The 16,131-nt window shown below is 39.6% G+C and overlaps 1 protein-coding gene across 2 annotated transcripts in view; it reads right to left on the bottom strand.

Moving 5' to 3' along the window:
• The window catches only part of LOC148094336 (cyclin-Y-like protein 1), a 42,905-nt gene that overhangs the window by 10,632 nt on the left and 16,142 nt on the right, over positions 1-16,131 (bottom strand). For both annotated transcript variants that reach the window (XM_087825062.1, XM_087825061.1), the window contains 5 exons: positions 13,296-13,396; positions 10,299-10,334; positions 7,686-7,737; positions 6,724-6,843; positions 3,169-3,335 (listed from right to left, as the gene is read on the bottom strand). In XM_087825062.1, the coding sequence (XP_087681188.1) occupies positions 3,169-3,335; positions 6,724-6,843; positions 7,686-7,737; positions 10,299-10,334; positions 13,296-13,396 (476 nt within the window). The remainder of the gene's footprint in view (positions 1-3,168; positions 3,336-6,723; positions 6,844-7,685; positions 7,738-10,298; positions 10,335-13,295; positions 13,397-16,131) is intronic.

Raw genomic sequence — 16,131 nt, 5'->3', positions numbered from 1 at the left:
CCAAGATCTGGTTTTCTTTGAAAAAATAAGCAAGATGATAAACCTTTAGCCAGATTCATCAAGAGAGAAAGGACTCAAATAAATAAAAGCAGGAATGAAAGAGTAGGAACTGACAGCAAAGAAATACAAAGGATTATAAGAAAAGATTATGAACAAGTATATTCCAACAAATTAGATAACCTAGAAGAGATAAATTCCTAGAAATATACAATCTTCTAAAGCTGTACAAAAAAGAAATAGAAAATCTGAATAGACTGATTACAGCTAATAAAATAGAAGCTGTAATAATTAAAATAAAAAACAAAACTTCCAACAAGCAAAAGTTCTGGACATGATGTCACAGGTAAATTTTACCAGATATTCAAAGAACTGACACCAATCCTTCTCAAACTATTCCAAAAAATTCAAGACGATGGAAGACTCCCAAGCTTATTTTATGAGGACAACATTATCCTAATTCCAAAACCAGATAAATACACTAAAAAGAAAGAAAATTATACTATACTATCCCTGATGAACATAGATATAGAAATCTTGAAAAAAATATTAGCAACCTGAATTCAGCAATACATGAAAAAGATCATGATTAAGTGAACTTTATTCCTAGGATACAAAGTCTGTCCAATATCTGCAAATCAATTTACATGACACACATAAATATGAACAAAACGAAAGGTAAAACTATATGGTCATATCAAGAGATGCAGAAAAAAATTTCACGAATTCCATAACCCATTTATGATAACAACTCTCAGCAAAGTATGAACAGATGGAACATATCACAACATAATAAAGGCCACATATAACAAACACACAGCTAACATCACACTCAATGAAGAAAAACTGCAATAGTTTCCCTTAAGATCAGAACCAGGACAGGGATGTCCACCTTCACCACTCTTATTCAACATAGTACTGGAAGTCCTAGCCAGAGTCATCAGAGAGTAAGAAAAAGTAAAAGGCCACAGAATTGGAATGGAATAAGTAACTGTCATATAATTTCCTAATGACATGTTACTATGTATAGAAAAGTCTAAAGATTACACCAAAAAACCTACCAGAACTGACAAATGAATTCAGTAAAGTAGCAAGATACACGATAAATATCCAGAAATCAGTTGCACTTTTATATGCCAATAATGAACTATCAAAAAGGCAAACTACAAAACAATCGCATATATAATTGCAACAAAAAATAACTAAGAATAAATGTAACCAAAGAGGTAAAAAGACCTCTGTACTTGGAAAATTACAAGACACTCAAGAAAGAAGGTGAAGAAGATACAAATAAATGGAAGCATATACCATGCTCATGGATAGAAAGAAATAACATCTTTAAAATGTCTATACTACACAAAGCAATCTATAGATTCAATTAAATTCCTATCAAGATAACAAAGATGTATTTTACAGAAGTAGAACAAATAAGCCAAAATTTTATATGGAACAAGAAAAGACCCTGAATAGTCAGAGCAATTGAGAGAAAAACAAACAAGGTTGGAGGTATCATGCAACCTGATTTCAAACTATACTACAAGCGTATAGTAATCAAAACAGCATGGTAACGGCATAAAAACAAACCTATAGATCGATGGAACAGAATGGAAAGCCCAGAAAGAAACCCACACCTATATGGTAAATTAATACTTGACAACGCAGGAGGGATCAGTCAATGGAGTAAAGTCAGTCAACTCAATAAATGGTGTTGGGTAAATTAGACAGATACTTCCAAACAATGAAAGTAGACCACCTCCTTACACCATATACAAGAATAAACTCAAAATGAATTATTAACTTAAATTTAAGATTCAAAACCATAAATTTCCTAGAAGAAAACAGGCAGTAAAACCTGGGACATTTCTCTTAGTAATATTATTTTGCTAATAGATTACCTAAGCAAGTGAAACAAAAGAAAAAATAAGCAAATGGGACTACATCAAACGAAAAAGTTTTAACACAGCAAAAGAAAACATCAACAAAATAAAAAGACCACCTACTGATGGGAAAGCATATTTGACAATGATATATCTGGTAAGGGGGTTATTATTCACAATTTATAAAAAACATATATAACTCAACAGGAAAAATAAAAACAATCCAAATAAAAATGGACAGGGAACCTGAACAGACACTTCTCTAAAGAGGACACACTGATGGAAAACAGACATATAAAAAGATGCTCAACATCACTAATCGTGAGAGAGATGCAAATTAAACCACAATGAGATTTCCCCCCACACCTGTCAGAATGTCCATCATCAATAAATCATCAAACAGCAAGTGTTGAGGAGGATGTGGGGAAAAGGGAACACTGCACACTTTTGGTGGGAATGCAGATTGGTGCCGTCATTGTGGAAAACATTATGGAGTTTCTTCAAGAAATTACAAAGGGAACTGCTTTATGACTCAGTGATTCCACTTCTGGGTATGTATCTGAAGAAACCCAAAACACGAATTCAAAACAATCTATGCCCTCTGTGTTCACTGCAGTATTATTTACAATCCTCAAGCTATGGAAGCAACTCAAGTGCCCATCAATAGATGAGTGGATGAAAAAGCAATGGCATATTCCTCAGCCATGAAAAGAAATCTTTCCATAGAGTGAAATCTTACCATGTGTGAGAGCATGGATGGACCTAGAGGGGATTATGCTAAGTGGAATAAGTCAGTCAGAGAAATACAAATAGCACATCATTTCCCTTTGCAAAGCGTATGATTTTCTAACCATGATGCTGTACACCTGAGACTAATACAAAATAATATTGAATGTAAACTCTAACTGGAAAAAAAGAATAAATAAGTAAAAATGAAAAAGAGGGGAAGAAAAAGACTGGAACTGGTAGACTGCTTTCAGAAAGCCATGAAGATATTAATAGCACTGTTGTTTTAGGATGTTAGCTTGTAAAATATTTCCAAATAAACATCAGAAAATTACATTTCAAATTATCACGAAGATTATTAAAACAATAGCACATGAAGGCCTACTGATTAGTGAGGAATATGAATTGTTATAGCAAATGTGGATAGAAAAATGAATGTACTTGTATGCCTCATTCAGTTCTCTGCACAATGGAACCTTTAAAAATATTTCTTAATATGTAAACATTATGGGGGCAAAAGAGGTATTGGAAAATGGTGAGAAAGGTCACCAAAACCTTGCAAACTCACATGTCCTTGAGTGTGATGCCCTGGTGGATTTGGCAGAAGCGATAATTCCGTACAACCCAGTCGCGCAGATACTTGGCAGCAAGAAGAATGGCTCCCAGAACAATTCTTCTCCAGTTCGTGGGGCAAATGTCGATCTCAGCATAAACTGTAAGTCGTTCTAAGTAAATCTGCAAAAGTAGAACACTGGTCTTTGATTCTAGTTCAGTTTAAGTGCTGCGATAAGAACTGTTAGGAATGACAGATTTCATCTGTTTTTGACACGCCTTTTACTCTTAGGTTCTACAGAGGCTGCTGGGCCAGCCAAAGCCAGAGGCCAAGTCACAGCTGCAAATCAAATACTTTTGTTGCTTACTTTGCCCATTTTCCCCCAGCCCACTTTTCGGTCACAGGAATGAATGGACACCTTGGCAAAGGGCTCCCTGAAGGAATGTTATTACCATCCCACTGGTAAAGGGCAGCACACCCAGGCCCGGCGCAGATGCTTGAGTGCCTGCCATGCGCACTGCTTCATACCTGGCTGGTAGTTATGGGGCGATTTTACAGAGCACTTGAGTATGTAAATCCCTGGTAACACTGAGCACATTTGTATCTTCTTTACACAGTAACTACTCCTTTTGTGGCACAAGCAGAAGATAAAACCTGGTTGTCAAGAGAGCCCCCCAGTGGCTGCTGTGGGTGCAGCAGGACAGGCAGGACAGACAGGAGTGCCTGAGGCAGGTCCGAGCAGCTGTCAAGTATTCCTGGACTTAGTGTCCTTGAAAGAAACACACACGCACACAAAGAACAGTCCTGTTATATCCCCCAAGCTTCACATCTCCATTATCATTTCATGAAATTCATCGCTGTCTCACACAACCAGAAGCTTAGTCAATTCTGTTGGTTTCAGGCGGTAACAGCTGCCAGCGTCTATCCCTGGTCCTCCTCTAAACCTGCCAGGTAGCTGGCGAGGTTTCTGATTTCTTTCACATATTCGATGTCTATTCCACAAAGAACTGGGTGAAGTTAACAGCTAAATAAAGGCTATAGAGGCAAGCGGTGCCTTGTTACCCCAAAGGATGCTTTGCAGAAGAGCATGTGTGCCATTTGACAAAAAGAAGAAAGTCCCACTTTAAAGAGTATATTTACTGTCTGAGGTTATCAGATTGACAGCTCAGATTTACTAAAGGTATTGAAACTCAACTGTATTTAAAAAAACAAATGGTTATTGAACATTATGTTTTCTTAGTGAAAGTTTCCAACAATGTACCAAAACTCAGGGCTGTCAGGTATTTTGAGAATGAACTTATTTACAATGTTCAACTTTCTACTTTATGGGAATAATTAGAGGCACTTACACAACGTTGGCAATCTCGCAACTTCCCATCACCTTCACTGGCAGATGTGCTATGTGGCACTATTCATTCATTTATACCACTTGCCCCCTATGTCGGTGGAATTGAGATTTCTCTTCTCACTGAAACTCTTCTATCAGAGAAGTCATTCCCATCCCACTTTTGAAGAACAACTCCGACAAATCCTCTGTCCTCCGGAGATTGCCCTCAATGTGAATGTGTTTATGTTGTTCCCCTCCCACCCCCTGCAACCCCAAGACTGCTTCCTCACATTGTTCACAGTAAATTCCCTGATGAGGCTTCTCATCTCCCATTCTCTCCTTAACCCACTTTAGTCTGCCCCTGGCACTGACACTCTACTGAAAGCATTATTGCTAAGGCCATCGGTGCCTTCAGGCATGCAAACCGGAGCTCTTCATCCCCCCTCCCCAAGCACTCCCTAACATCATATAGGGCACTGTCACTGGTCTAGGTGCTTGGCCAAAAACTTCCAATTGAGTTACCCTGCTCCAATCAGTAAGCAATTCTTGTCATCTCCACCTGTCATTGGAAATCAGGCTGCTATCTCTTCTATTTGTCACTTCTCACCTGTGTCACTGTTATTTGCTCCTGACTTCTTGGTCTCCACTCGGACTCCCAGCTACAGTCTCTTCTCCCCAAAAGTAGCCAGGACGGCCTCTAACTAAGAGCACTTCTCTCCCCTGCTCAATATCTGACAAAGGGTTCCCATCAACCAAATAAAAATGGAACTTCTTCCCATGGCCTGCCACCTACAAACCCTGTAATATACGACTTGTCCTTCTATGGCCTCATGTCCTACATTCTTTCCTTCATTCCACTCAGAGCACAATGGCCATACCTCACTGTTCCTCAGTCACAAAAAAAACATTCCCATCTCAGAATCTTGCACTTGTCCCCTCTGCCTGTAAGGACAGAGCTCCTCATCTTTCCAGTTCAGTGAGGTCTCTCCATCCTCAGCACTTAGATCTGTAAGGACTATCACACTAAAGGGAGAAGGGCCCAGGAATGGCTTAGAGTTGTGGTCAAAGGAGAAAATAACAAAAAGAAGTCAAGATAAGTGAGGTTCAAGAGAGAGAGTGTGGTGAAAATGCTAAATGCTGCCAAGAAGTTGCTCATTCCATAAATATCCACTGAATACCTATTCATGTCACTGTTCTATCTTCTGTACACTTTTTACTCACATGCTTTCTCTGCATTTGAACAGCTAATCCTAATTCCCTACCTCTAGCTCAGATCCATGCTCTAATTCCATGCATTCGAGTGATTTCTAGAGACCTCCACTCTGCTGTCTTGTAGGTGCATCGAGCTTAACTCGTCTACGAAACACCCGCCTCCTCCAACCCAGATGCTCTCCCTCCTGTATCACTTGCTCCCCTCATGGGAGCCCCACTCCTGCCTTTCTCCAGCATGTGCTAAGCACTCCAAGTGGCTGGTAGCTCCATGAAAAGTCCTGCATCTGACCCATTGCCCATTCAGGGGTCTCTATTCAGAAGCACAGGCTGCCTCTCCAAGGTTTGAACTGAATACTGAAGGAGGAGGCACTGACCTAAGGAATCTTTCCCTCCAGACCAAGCAGCAGACTTTCCCCTTTAGGTTTGCTGGAGCAGGAATTAGTACAATCCCATTACTTCTCACTAGAATAGGACCACCTATTCCAGATGATACAATCTGATCATAGGAATTCTGTATGAATGACACAAAGGTCCTCACACAGCTGTAGCTTAGCAGGCAACTAGCAAAGCCTTGTCAGGCACCACTGCACGCCAATCCTGGGCAACTTCACAGGCAGGCACGAGAGGACAGCAAGGATGGGTGAACACCCATCATCCAAGGAACAGAGAATTTAGGGCTTTAGATCCCAATCAGGACACACATTAGAACTGCCTGGGGAATACAGCCTGGGACTCAGCTTAGACCTACACTGAACCGGTCACTACCTGGGGCCCACAACATTCTGTTATTGCCAACATCCTGCCCCATCAGCACACCTTGTAGGTGTGCACATGTGTGCAGTGCATGTGCGCATGTCTCCTGAGGTGTGGAGGGAGAAAGAGGAAACCTCTCCTGCTGCCTTTAATAGCAAGTGTTTTGGGATGAGAAAAGCAAGGGCATTTGAAATCATAATGATTATTAAGCTCAAATGTGTGTATTTCACCTCCCCTGATAGGTTTCCCTTAATAAAGTTCTGAAAGAACTATGTTACCAAAGTTGTTATTGAAAATTCAGCTGTTAGATTTAGGTCATTGAAAAAAGGCCGAATGAATCCGTAAATAGTTTCAGGATCAGGATTACGATCGAAGTTTTCCTCTGGAACCGCTTCCTGCTGAAAGGAGGAAAAATGCAATGTCACTATCCACTGAAGAAAAACAAAAAGTGCTTTCCTGAGAGCCATCTCCTACCTGTGCCCACGTGCCCCTGAAAATAATTTTGATTGGGTGACATGTCTTTTAGTCTTTTAAATATAAACAATGGGACCTTAAAAAACAATATTCAATACTGACACTCATTTAAGATAAATGCAGGCACAACCTCAGAAAAGTTCCATGTTCCTTTTCACCTTCCCCATACAGAATTCTATGTAAATGTAAGCTATCTTTAGGCTCAAAGGACTTTTCACCCTCATGTCCTACTTCTCTGCAACCAACTCTGAAAATGTGTTTCCAGTTTCCTGTACCCACAGGGCCCTAAGGCTGTGCCGTGCTAAACAGCAGGCAGCAGTCACATATTGCTCTAGGGCATCAGAAGATGGGAACTGGAAATTTTTTTGCCATTCTAATTAATTCAAAATTTAAATAGTTGTTTAATTTTCTTCACAGAGATCTTTACATATCTGTTAGGTTTATTTACAAATATTCATATTGTTTGATGTTACTGAAAACTATCTTTTAAAAGGATACATGTTTCTGGAGGGGGCATGTTTACTCACCTTAGCTCACCACCTGCACAAAGCTGAAGCTCAGTTCTTACTGACATATTTCCTATACAACATTCCCTTTGTAAAATAATTAGGTAGAACATGAGATGAGGAAGAAAACCAAAGGAAGATAATTTTAACTTCAAGCTGGAGAGAGTAATTTTCTTCTAGTGATTAATTTCAAAGCAAATCATCATGAATAAACACAATTGTATGAGAAAGAATACAGCTTCAGTACAACTGATACTTACTGTCAGCGGGTGCAGCCTCTCATCAAAAATGTCCTTGGATCTGTCTCCATCTCTATAAAATAAGAAGGTGATTTTAAAAACAAATCCAGGAATTGCTAATATTTTAGTAACACATCTGCTGGGAATAGAGAGAGAGGTGGAGGGAGAAGCTTAACCTTCTACAGAGTCCTACTAATTCTGCTTAGGTTCCGTAAGAAGTTTCTGGCCTCTTTTTACCCAGCACATCCAATTCTGTGAAATCTCCTCCACAGTGAGCAGCCAGAGCTGCCCCTCCAGGCGCTGACCCCCCTGACAGGCGACGCTGGTCACCCAGACAGACGCGACCTGCTGCCTCGCCCTGGCCACACGGGAGCGCGTCACCGAGCAGGAGCCGGGCCATTCGTGTGAATACGAGACTCATGTTTCCCAGTTTCGCTTCTCTTGTTAGTTTCCTATATTATATTATTATTGTGTGTTTCTTCTTTTTTAAACAGTCTGAGTTAAAAACTTGCCTTTTTATTTTTAAAATGACCAGTTACTGGTTTTAGAGAGGAAGGGGGAGTGAGGGGAAAAATGCACATGGAAAGGCTGCCTCCTGCACACGCCGAACTGGGGATCGAACCTGAAACCCAGGAACGTGGCCTGATGGAACCGAACCCACAACCTGGGCATGTGCCCTGCCTGGGAATGGAACCTGCCCCCTTGGGGCGATGCTCCAACTGAGCCGCACTGGCCAGGAAAACCAGTCTTCATTATTTTTAAGTTTAATTTTCCACACAGTGGTTCCCCAAATGTGTTTTGCAGGCCTTTGGGGTTCCCCCCCAGACCAGTTTCAGGAGACACGTGAGGCTAAAACTGTTTTTATAGAAATCCTAAGGCATTGCCTGCGTCTACACTGACATTGCAATGACTGTATAAAAGAAAAGTCAGTAAAACTGGCTTCTGAGCCTGCGTCAAGGCAGGGGCACCGCCCTGTGCTAGGAGTCACTCTATTCCTCACGGCCGCTGGTGGAAAAACAAGTTCTGCTTCACTGGAGAACATCCTTGACAAAGCAGTAAGGATGGTGTTATTAAACGCTGATTCTTATTTATATCTGAGTAAGGGGGAAGTACGCATTAAGCACTTCTGCACATCGAAATGTGGTTGTTGAGGAAAAGCACTTGTGACTTAGTTGTGAGCTGAACAACTGACTTTTTTCATTGAATAACATCTTTATTTGATAGTTTAACTGTCAGTCTCTCAAAACTGAAAAGTAAGCATGTCACTTCAAGGAAAACAACTTGTACATTTGCTACCAGTGACGCAATTCAAGCTATCAAGCTAAAAATCAAGACTGGGGAAAACTTGTACCTTTTGTGTGTGAGCCTGGCAGCTTTTCAATACTTAAGGGACTTTCAGGGAAGACTGGTGGTGATATGATGCTAACTAACAACAGTGAATTTTAATACTGTATAAAGTAATGTGAACCAATACTTTCCAAATGACCAATGCATAATATTATCCTAAAATTATTTACAATAAAAAGATTCATTCAGCATACAAGATATCTGAATGGATATTAATTTAATAGAGACCTTACTAGAAGTTCATAGATATGGTTTAAAATTCCATTGTGCCCGGCCAGGCGTGGCTCAGTGGTTGAGCGTCAACCTGGGATCCAGGCGATCAGGGTTCGATTCCCGGTCAGGGCACATGCCCGGGTTGTGGGCTACAGCCGATCAATGACTCTCTAATCACTGATGTTTCTATCTCTCTCTCTCCCTCTCCTTTCCTCTCTCTGAAATCAATAAAGATGTATTTAAAAATAAATTAAAAAATAAAATTCCATTGTAACTAATTTAAGAAACCAGCACTTGTGGACTTTGGGTACAGTATCAAAGAATATCCACAATTATCTGAGGGCTTTAAAAATACTCCCTTTCCTAGCCATACATTTACATGAGGCATGGTCTTCACATTGTTTCTTCAAAACAAATTATCAAGATAACTGAAGTAATCACAAATGACTGAAGACAGGGTATACATGAGATCAGCTGATGTCTATTACCAGACATAAAGAGACTTGCAAAAATGTAAATAAATGACACAATTTCCATTCAATGTTTTTGCTGTGCAAAGTAACTCTCCTTTAGAAAATATTATGTTCATACTACGGTTCCCAATCAGGGGTGTTTTGTCCCCAGGAAGCATCCCGCCCCGGCTGGAGACATGCTCTGTTGTCACCGTGTGGCGCGGGGAGAGTGTGCTGCTGGCATCTAGTGAGGACAGGCAGGGATGCTGCCAAACAGCCTACAGCGCACAAGGCAGCCCCCAGAAAAAAGTATTATCCAGCTCAACATTTCAACAGTGCTACAAAAAACCATGGTTCAACATACAAGGGAATTACTTCTAAATTCTCAATTTTAATTTCTAATTTCTAATAAAGTAAATATCAGTATAGCCCACATAAACAAATATCCTTTGGGATCAATAGCTTAAGGGTTGAGTCCTAAGACAAAAATGATTCACTTTAATAATGTAATAAAAGCACTCTACAGCTTACTCCAATAATGCCCATATATATTACCTAACACTAAAGTTTATATCTTAATCGGTTTACTAGCTAGAATAACAAGACAGGTTTTAAAACTCACCTTTTCTTGATGTGGTAATATATTGCTAATACCAGGCTGTGGAGAGAAAAAAATGGAAGAACTGAGTCCATGTTAGGTCTGAAGACATGTCTTCAAAGGGACTGTGGTGGGGAAGGACCTTCCCAGCTGCCCAGTGCCCATGAAATCCTCATTCAGAACAGTTTCTTTCTCATGGGCACTTTTTGCCTTGTTGCAGTTCTCTGGCTTTGAGCAAAATTAGGAAAACCAAAATGCTAGGGAATATGCTGTTAGAAGACATGTTTTGGTTGGTTATTTCAGTATGGAAGTTATTACACATCTCTGCTGTAATTTGCCCTTTGCTCATAGAATCTTTGATCCTGTACAAGATAGATCTGTTTGTACACATGCTTAAATTTAAGCCATACAGTAGTTTTTCCACCCACCCATCTTCCATCATTTGCCTAAAGGTAAATTAAATTCTCTATGCCAAACCAAATCATTTAAGATCACTTTTACACAATTGTTAGAAAATTTAATGGCATATATAAGAACCCACAAAATCAACAGTTCTAACTCTCCTAAAACAAGCAGTGCCAACAACACAGCATAGCAGTATACAGGGTAATATTATTAATAACATTTATTTCCAAATTAGTTTAAGTGCAATTTTAATGAGCAGATGTACGTCCTCGGGTACTGTGTAAGGTACTGTATTCCTAAGGTATTCGCAGATTCCGTGTAATATGAAACAAAGGAGTACTGTAGATTAAGTTATATGCTTTTCCTCTTTGCTCTCAGTTTCTAAAATGAAACTCAAAATAACTGAGGGAAAGCAAAATTGAATTTTATAACTAGGTCTATAGAATATGAGCACTTGTTAAAAGGCCTGTAACATTGTTAGTATCTAATGGGTACTTCTATAGGGCTTCAGTTTCATCTTCAAATTGATTTTAAAATCAGAGGATTTGAAGCATATAAGCTGAAAAGAACCAAGGAAGTTGTGATGACATTTAATTCAACAACCCATTTTACAGGTAAGGTAACCAAGGTGAAAACTGACTTGCTCAAGGTCCCGGCAATGGTGAGCGGCAGGCCTCTCCCTCCTGCCCTCTCACCAGGCAGTGTGCTGCCCAAGCTTGGCTGTAACTGGGATCCTCAGAGGGGCTTTAAAAACCGCCTGGCTCCGCCCTGAGATGCTCTGACTTAACCGGCACTGGGTATGACTCTGGGTTGTTTTGAAAGCTTCTCAGGTGATTGCAATGTGAACACATGGATTAGGGTTGAAATCAGGATCACCCTGGATGCTTTTCTCCATATAATGATGCCCCCCATCCTTCCTCAGCTCATCAAAGGCTTGTGAGAGGGAGTGTGCTGGGGGAGGGGACAGGGGCTGCGTGTGTTTAGAGACATACATTTTGAAAAAAGCTGCATCCGTGATTCTAATAAGGCTCCCCGACCCCATTGGGAACAATGCGCTACTGCCCCATAATAAACAGCTTTTCAAAACCATTCCTAATAATTTTCTCAGAAAACCTTTATTTTACAAATAGTAAATGTACTGACCATTTTCAAAACCTGATGAGAGGAAATTAAAGCCTACTGTACTTCCAAAAATTAGACTAATTTGGTGAAAAAAAGCATAACACCTACTTGTCTGAGCAAGGTTAGTCTTTACAACTACTTTTGAATTATATACTGTAACATCAGAACCTGGGATTCAAAAGAACCTATGGAATGCAGCCAGAGTGGAGTCGTTTTCTTACTCTAGGATTTAGTGTCCTGGCTGCACAAAAAGATTAAATGATTATGTGATAGGTGCCAAAGCTCAGGACTTTAGAGAGGTTTGGGGCTCAATTTTTGATGAAACACAATTTGATCTCAACTACTGTTATAAGTGAGAGAAGAAAGTTACAGTATTATGATTGTGAACTCCCAGTTTTTAATAAAGTAGAAGTTACTGAGAATTTAATTAGTAAAAAAGCTGGTACAAGAGAAACAAAATTAAGTTTATGAACAAATTATATTTTTAGGACTGAAAAATTAGGAATGAGGCTACTAATATTTTCAGGTAGCATTTCCCAAACTGTTCTGGAAAATCAGCTCTCATATCCCAGGGAGACGCTGATAATGCTCCTTGGAAAACCCCAATGGAATTCAGGAAGCTCTATGTCCTATTTTAATTTTAATTCGCTCTTAAGTAGCTTTAAAGTTTCATCTTAGCATGTTTTAAAGTGCATCTGCAATTGTAAACTATGTAGGGCTCACAGAACTTACTGAATAATTTTCAGCAGCATCATGACACTGTTACGTTTGCTTAAGTATAGACCTGACTGTGGCTGCGTTTCCAAAACTTCACTTATCTAACTTTTTTCTGCTTTGATTTTCTTATATATGGATAGATACAGTATCTTGGAAGTGTATTTATATATCTATATATACATATATAACTAAATTTAATACATCTATAAAGTTAAAACCTCAGTTGAACACATTTTATCCATGAAGAAATCAGCCTTGAGAAGTTGTTCCTTAACCCTGGTTTGGTGCATTTTTCCTGGGAGGAGAAGTGAATTCTAATACAGAAATAGTGCAGGAAAAACAGAACAGAGGAAATCTGACCAAATCCAACTAAGTGTAAAGGCAGATGCCCTGGGCCAGTGGGGGCCGAGCTGCTCCTCCTTCCAAGAGCAGCTTGCAGAGTAGCACATGTGGTTTTAGGCCTTTATCTCATAAAGAAACACTTTTCTCTAGAAAGAGTCAATGAGAAGCACCTCGCCTTGCATTTTGTTCAACAATATCTCAGCCACAGTATTTCCTCAGGTAAAGATGAATACTTTTGGGGGGAAATTTATATTTGCTCACTGGCTTTCCCGTCTTCCATGTTCTCAGATTAAAATGGAAATTGAAATCAATAATAATTGATACCAGTTTCTTAACCTGATCATGCAAAAGTACAATCAAATGAGCTCCCATATGGGTAGGACGCCTGTAGCATAAGGTGTCTGTCACTGAGCCCGGGCAGCCTATTTTACTCACCATTGCACACTGATTCTCGTCTCGGGCTGGCAAATTGTGCTGTTGTCTAAAAATATTGTTGAGCATGAGCTATATTTTTCTCTAAGGTGATCTGGAAATACCTGAAGGGGAAGGGGAATAGAAGAAAACATCACAGTAAGTTAAACTTAGAAAAGTGTTTTTTCTTTGTTAAAATATCAAACATGAAAGCTCAGGGGGTGTAAACAGCCTGACCTGTGATATGCTAGGGCAGGAAAGGTCACCCTGGGGCGAGGTCCCCATCGCCAGGAACAAAAGCGTTCTACCCTGGTGACAAACCTGGCCTGTCGCTCCTGCTCTGTTCATCTCTGCCTAACTGCCTACTGTATCGGTGCTGCTGTATTTTTATAAACTAATTCAGATGAGCCTTCCTTTCTCATATTATAATAAAGCAGCTTTCAGCATGCGGTCACACTTTCCCATCAGGATCTCCCACAAATACACAAAGACAGGACAGGGAGAACACCTAGCTGATATCTTTTAAAATGCAGAGCATTTAAAAACTGCCACTAGCCAATAATCAGAAATATCTTTATATTATCTAAAACACAATTTTGCCAGTTTCAGATGTCTTACTTCAAAGCCACTTATTCCTCATTAGCCAAAAGTTCCAGAGGGCATAATTTGAAAAGAATCACTCTTTGGAGGAATAAATTTTTTCAAGCTAGAAATATATATAAATAATATATATATATATTTTTTAAAATATATCTCTATTGATTTCATGTGCCCTGATCAGGAATCGAATCATGATAGCCTGGATCCTAGATGGACGCCGTACCCCTGAGCCATGCCATGCCGGGCTCAAAGTAGAAATATTTTAACTATACCTAAAACTCTGATGTTTCTTAAGCTATGTAGTTAATCTGTAATTTACTTTTCGGATCTCAAAAAGACAAATACAGCATAAAATGTGAAAACTCATTTGAATACTTTTATTCTAAGTGGAAGGTCATCTTTTAAGAGCACTGTTATACAAGTGTAATATGGCATATAAAACACCTTTAAAAAGTCAATTATGACCAAAAACCTATCTACAGGGGGATAAAAAGAAGAGGGAGAAAATGTACCAAAATATAGACTAGTTGGTTAAACTTTAGGTGATATTTGCTCACATTTTCCTCCAGCTAAAATTTTTTTCTACTATAAATGTATATTGTTTGTATTTGAAAATATTCGTGCTAAAACATGGAAAATTTTTAATTTGGCATGGGCTCAAAGCTCCATGGGGTTCATTTAGTAAATCAACAACTTACAGTCTACTGGCCTCATCCAACCAAAGGAACACTCAACACTCTGCCATCAGTCCAGGCCTCCTCCCAACTATTCAGACTTCCCAGGATCGAGTATCTAGTATCCCCCCGAGGGGGCAGAATTAAGCCTCCTGGCAAAGCCTGGGTATACTGGCTGCCAGGTTACTTTCCCCTCATCTTGCTTGAAAATTTAAAACAATTGTTCTTCATGGTTAAAACCTTACTATTGATGGTTTACAACCTCAAAGAACTACAGTGACAAACATAAAGATAAAAAATGCAAATACAAAAAAAAAAGAAAAAAAAAGGCACCAAAATACTATGGGAAACTTAGTGTTCACAGGTATCTGAACCCCTGGTTGGTCACTAGAATGGACAGAGACAAAAATCCTGCTGTATCTTCCTTCACTCGGCACAAATGGCAGAACAGATGGACTTTTACAATCTTTGCAAGACAGGGAAGGGGTTACTTAGTAGACTTTAAGTTCAATAGCAAAGACTAGACAAATAACCAGCCTTGAAGTCTAAGGAGTGACAACCCCAACCTTACTATCAAGTCAAGTACCTGTTGAAATCCTGCCCCCGCCCATTGTGCCCACTGTCTCATCTTAATCCATTAAAAAATAAAGCTGAAGTTTACTGTTTTCTCTCTACTTTTTCACAAGACACATTTTGGATATTAAGAATTGATGACTTTTAATTAACTTGAAAATTTCTAGCACTTTATGCATTAATGAAAGCTGCTCCATCTATGTTGCACATAAATGGGACAATACGGCAAAATGCATGGTTTGAATAGAATTCTTAACCAAGACTTTGGTAGAAAAGTGTAGTATGCTAATTATAGGGATACCCAAAAATATTTTCTGAATTAATATTATTAATTGTATTGAATTAAAACTTTAAACTTTGATTTACACTTTAAATATAGGTTCTAAGTTTGAGTTAGAACCTATACATTTGAGATTTGTAAACTCACCACAAATCTATTTCCACTCCCCTTCCTTTCAGAGACATGTCCTGAGAATTAAAGGCATAAAAAAAGCCATACACAGTATAAGAACAAAGGGGAGGAAGCACAGCCCTGGTGCCCACAGAGAGTGGCTAGAACAGGGGTCAGGAAGCCAGTGTGTCTTACAGAACCCAAGGCAGGCTCAGAATCCGCCCCAAATTCTTGCAGTGCAGCCCTGTCAGTTGCAAAACTTCTGCTCACTCCTAGTGCTTCCAGTTAGATAGCAACAGGCGGTCAGGGACCACCACACATCTGAGGGACGCCAACAAGTAGGACAGATCAAAACAGATGGTGACTATGAACAAGACAGGTAACAGCAAGTGTGGGAGAGGCTGTGGAGACAAAGGAACCCTCGTTCGTTGCTGGTGGAAACATAACCTGGTCCAGCCACCATGGAAAACAGTAGGGAGTGTCCTCAAAAATTAAGAACAGAGCTACCATATGACCCAGCAACCCCCCTTCTGGTTATATACCTGAGAAATTTGAAAACATTCATTTGCAGAAATATATGCGCCCCTTTGCTCATTGCAGCATTATCCCCAGTGGCCAAGGC

This window comes from Miniopterus natalensis, chromosome 1 (genome assembly GCF_054644295.1).
Source record: "Miniopterus natalensis isolate mMinNat1 chromosome 1, mMinNat1.hap1, whole genome shotgun sequence".
In the NCBI taxonomy this organism is placed as follows: Eukaryota; Metazoa; Chordata; class Mammalia; order Chiroptera; family Miniopteridae; genus Miniopterus; species Miniopterus natalensis.
The sequence above is the reverse complement of the archived record's forward strand: the minus strand, read 5'-3'. Positions and strand labels throughout refer to the sequence as shown.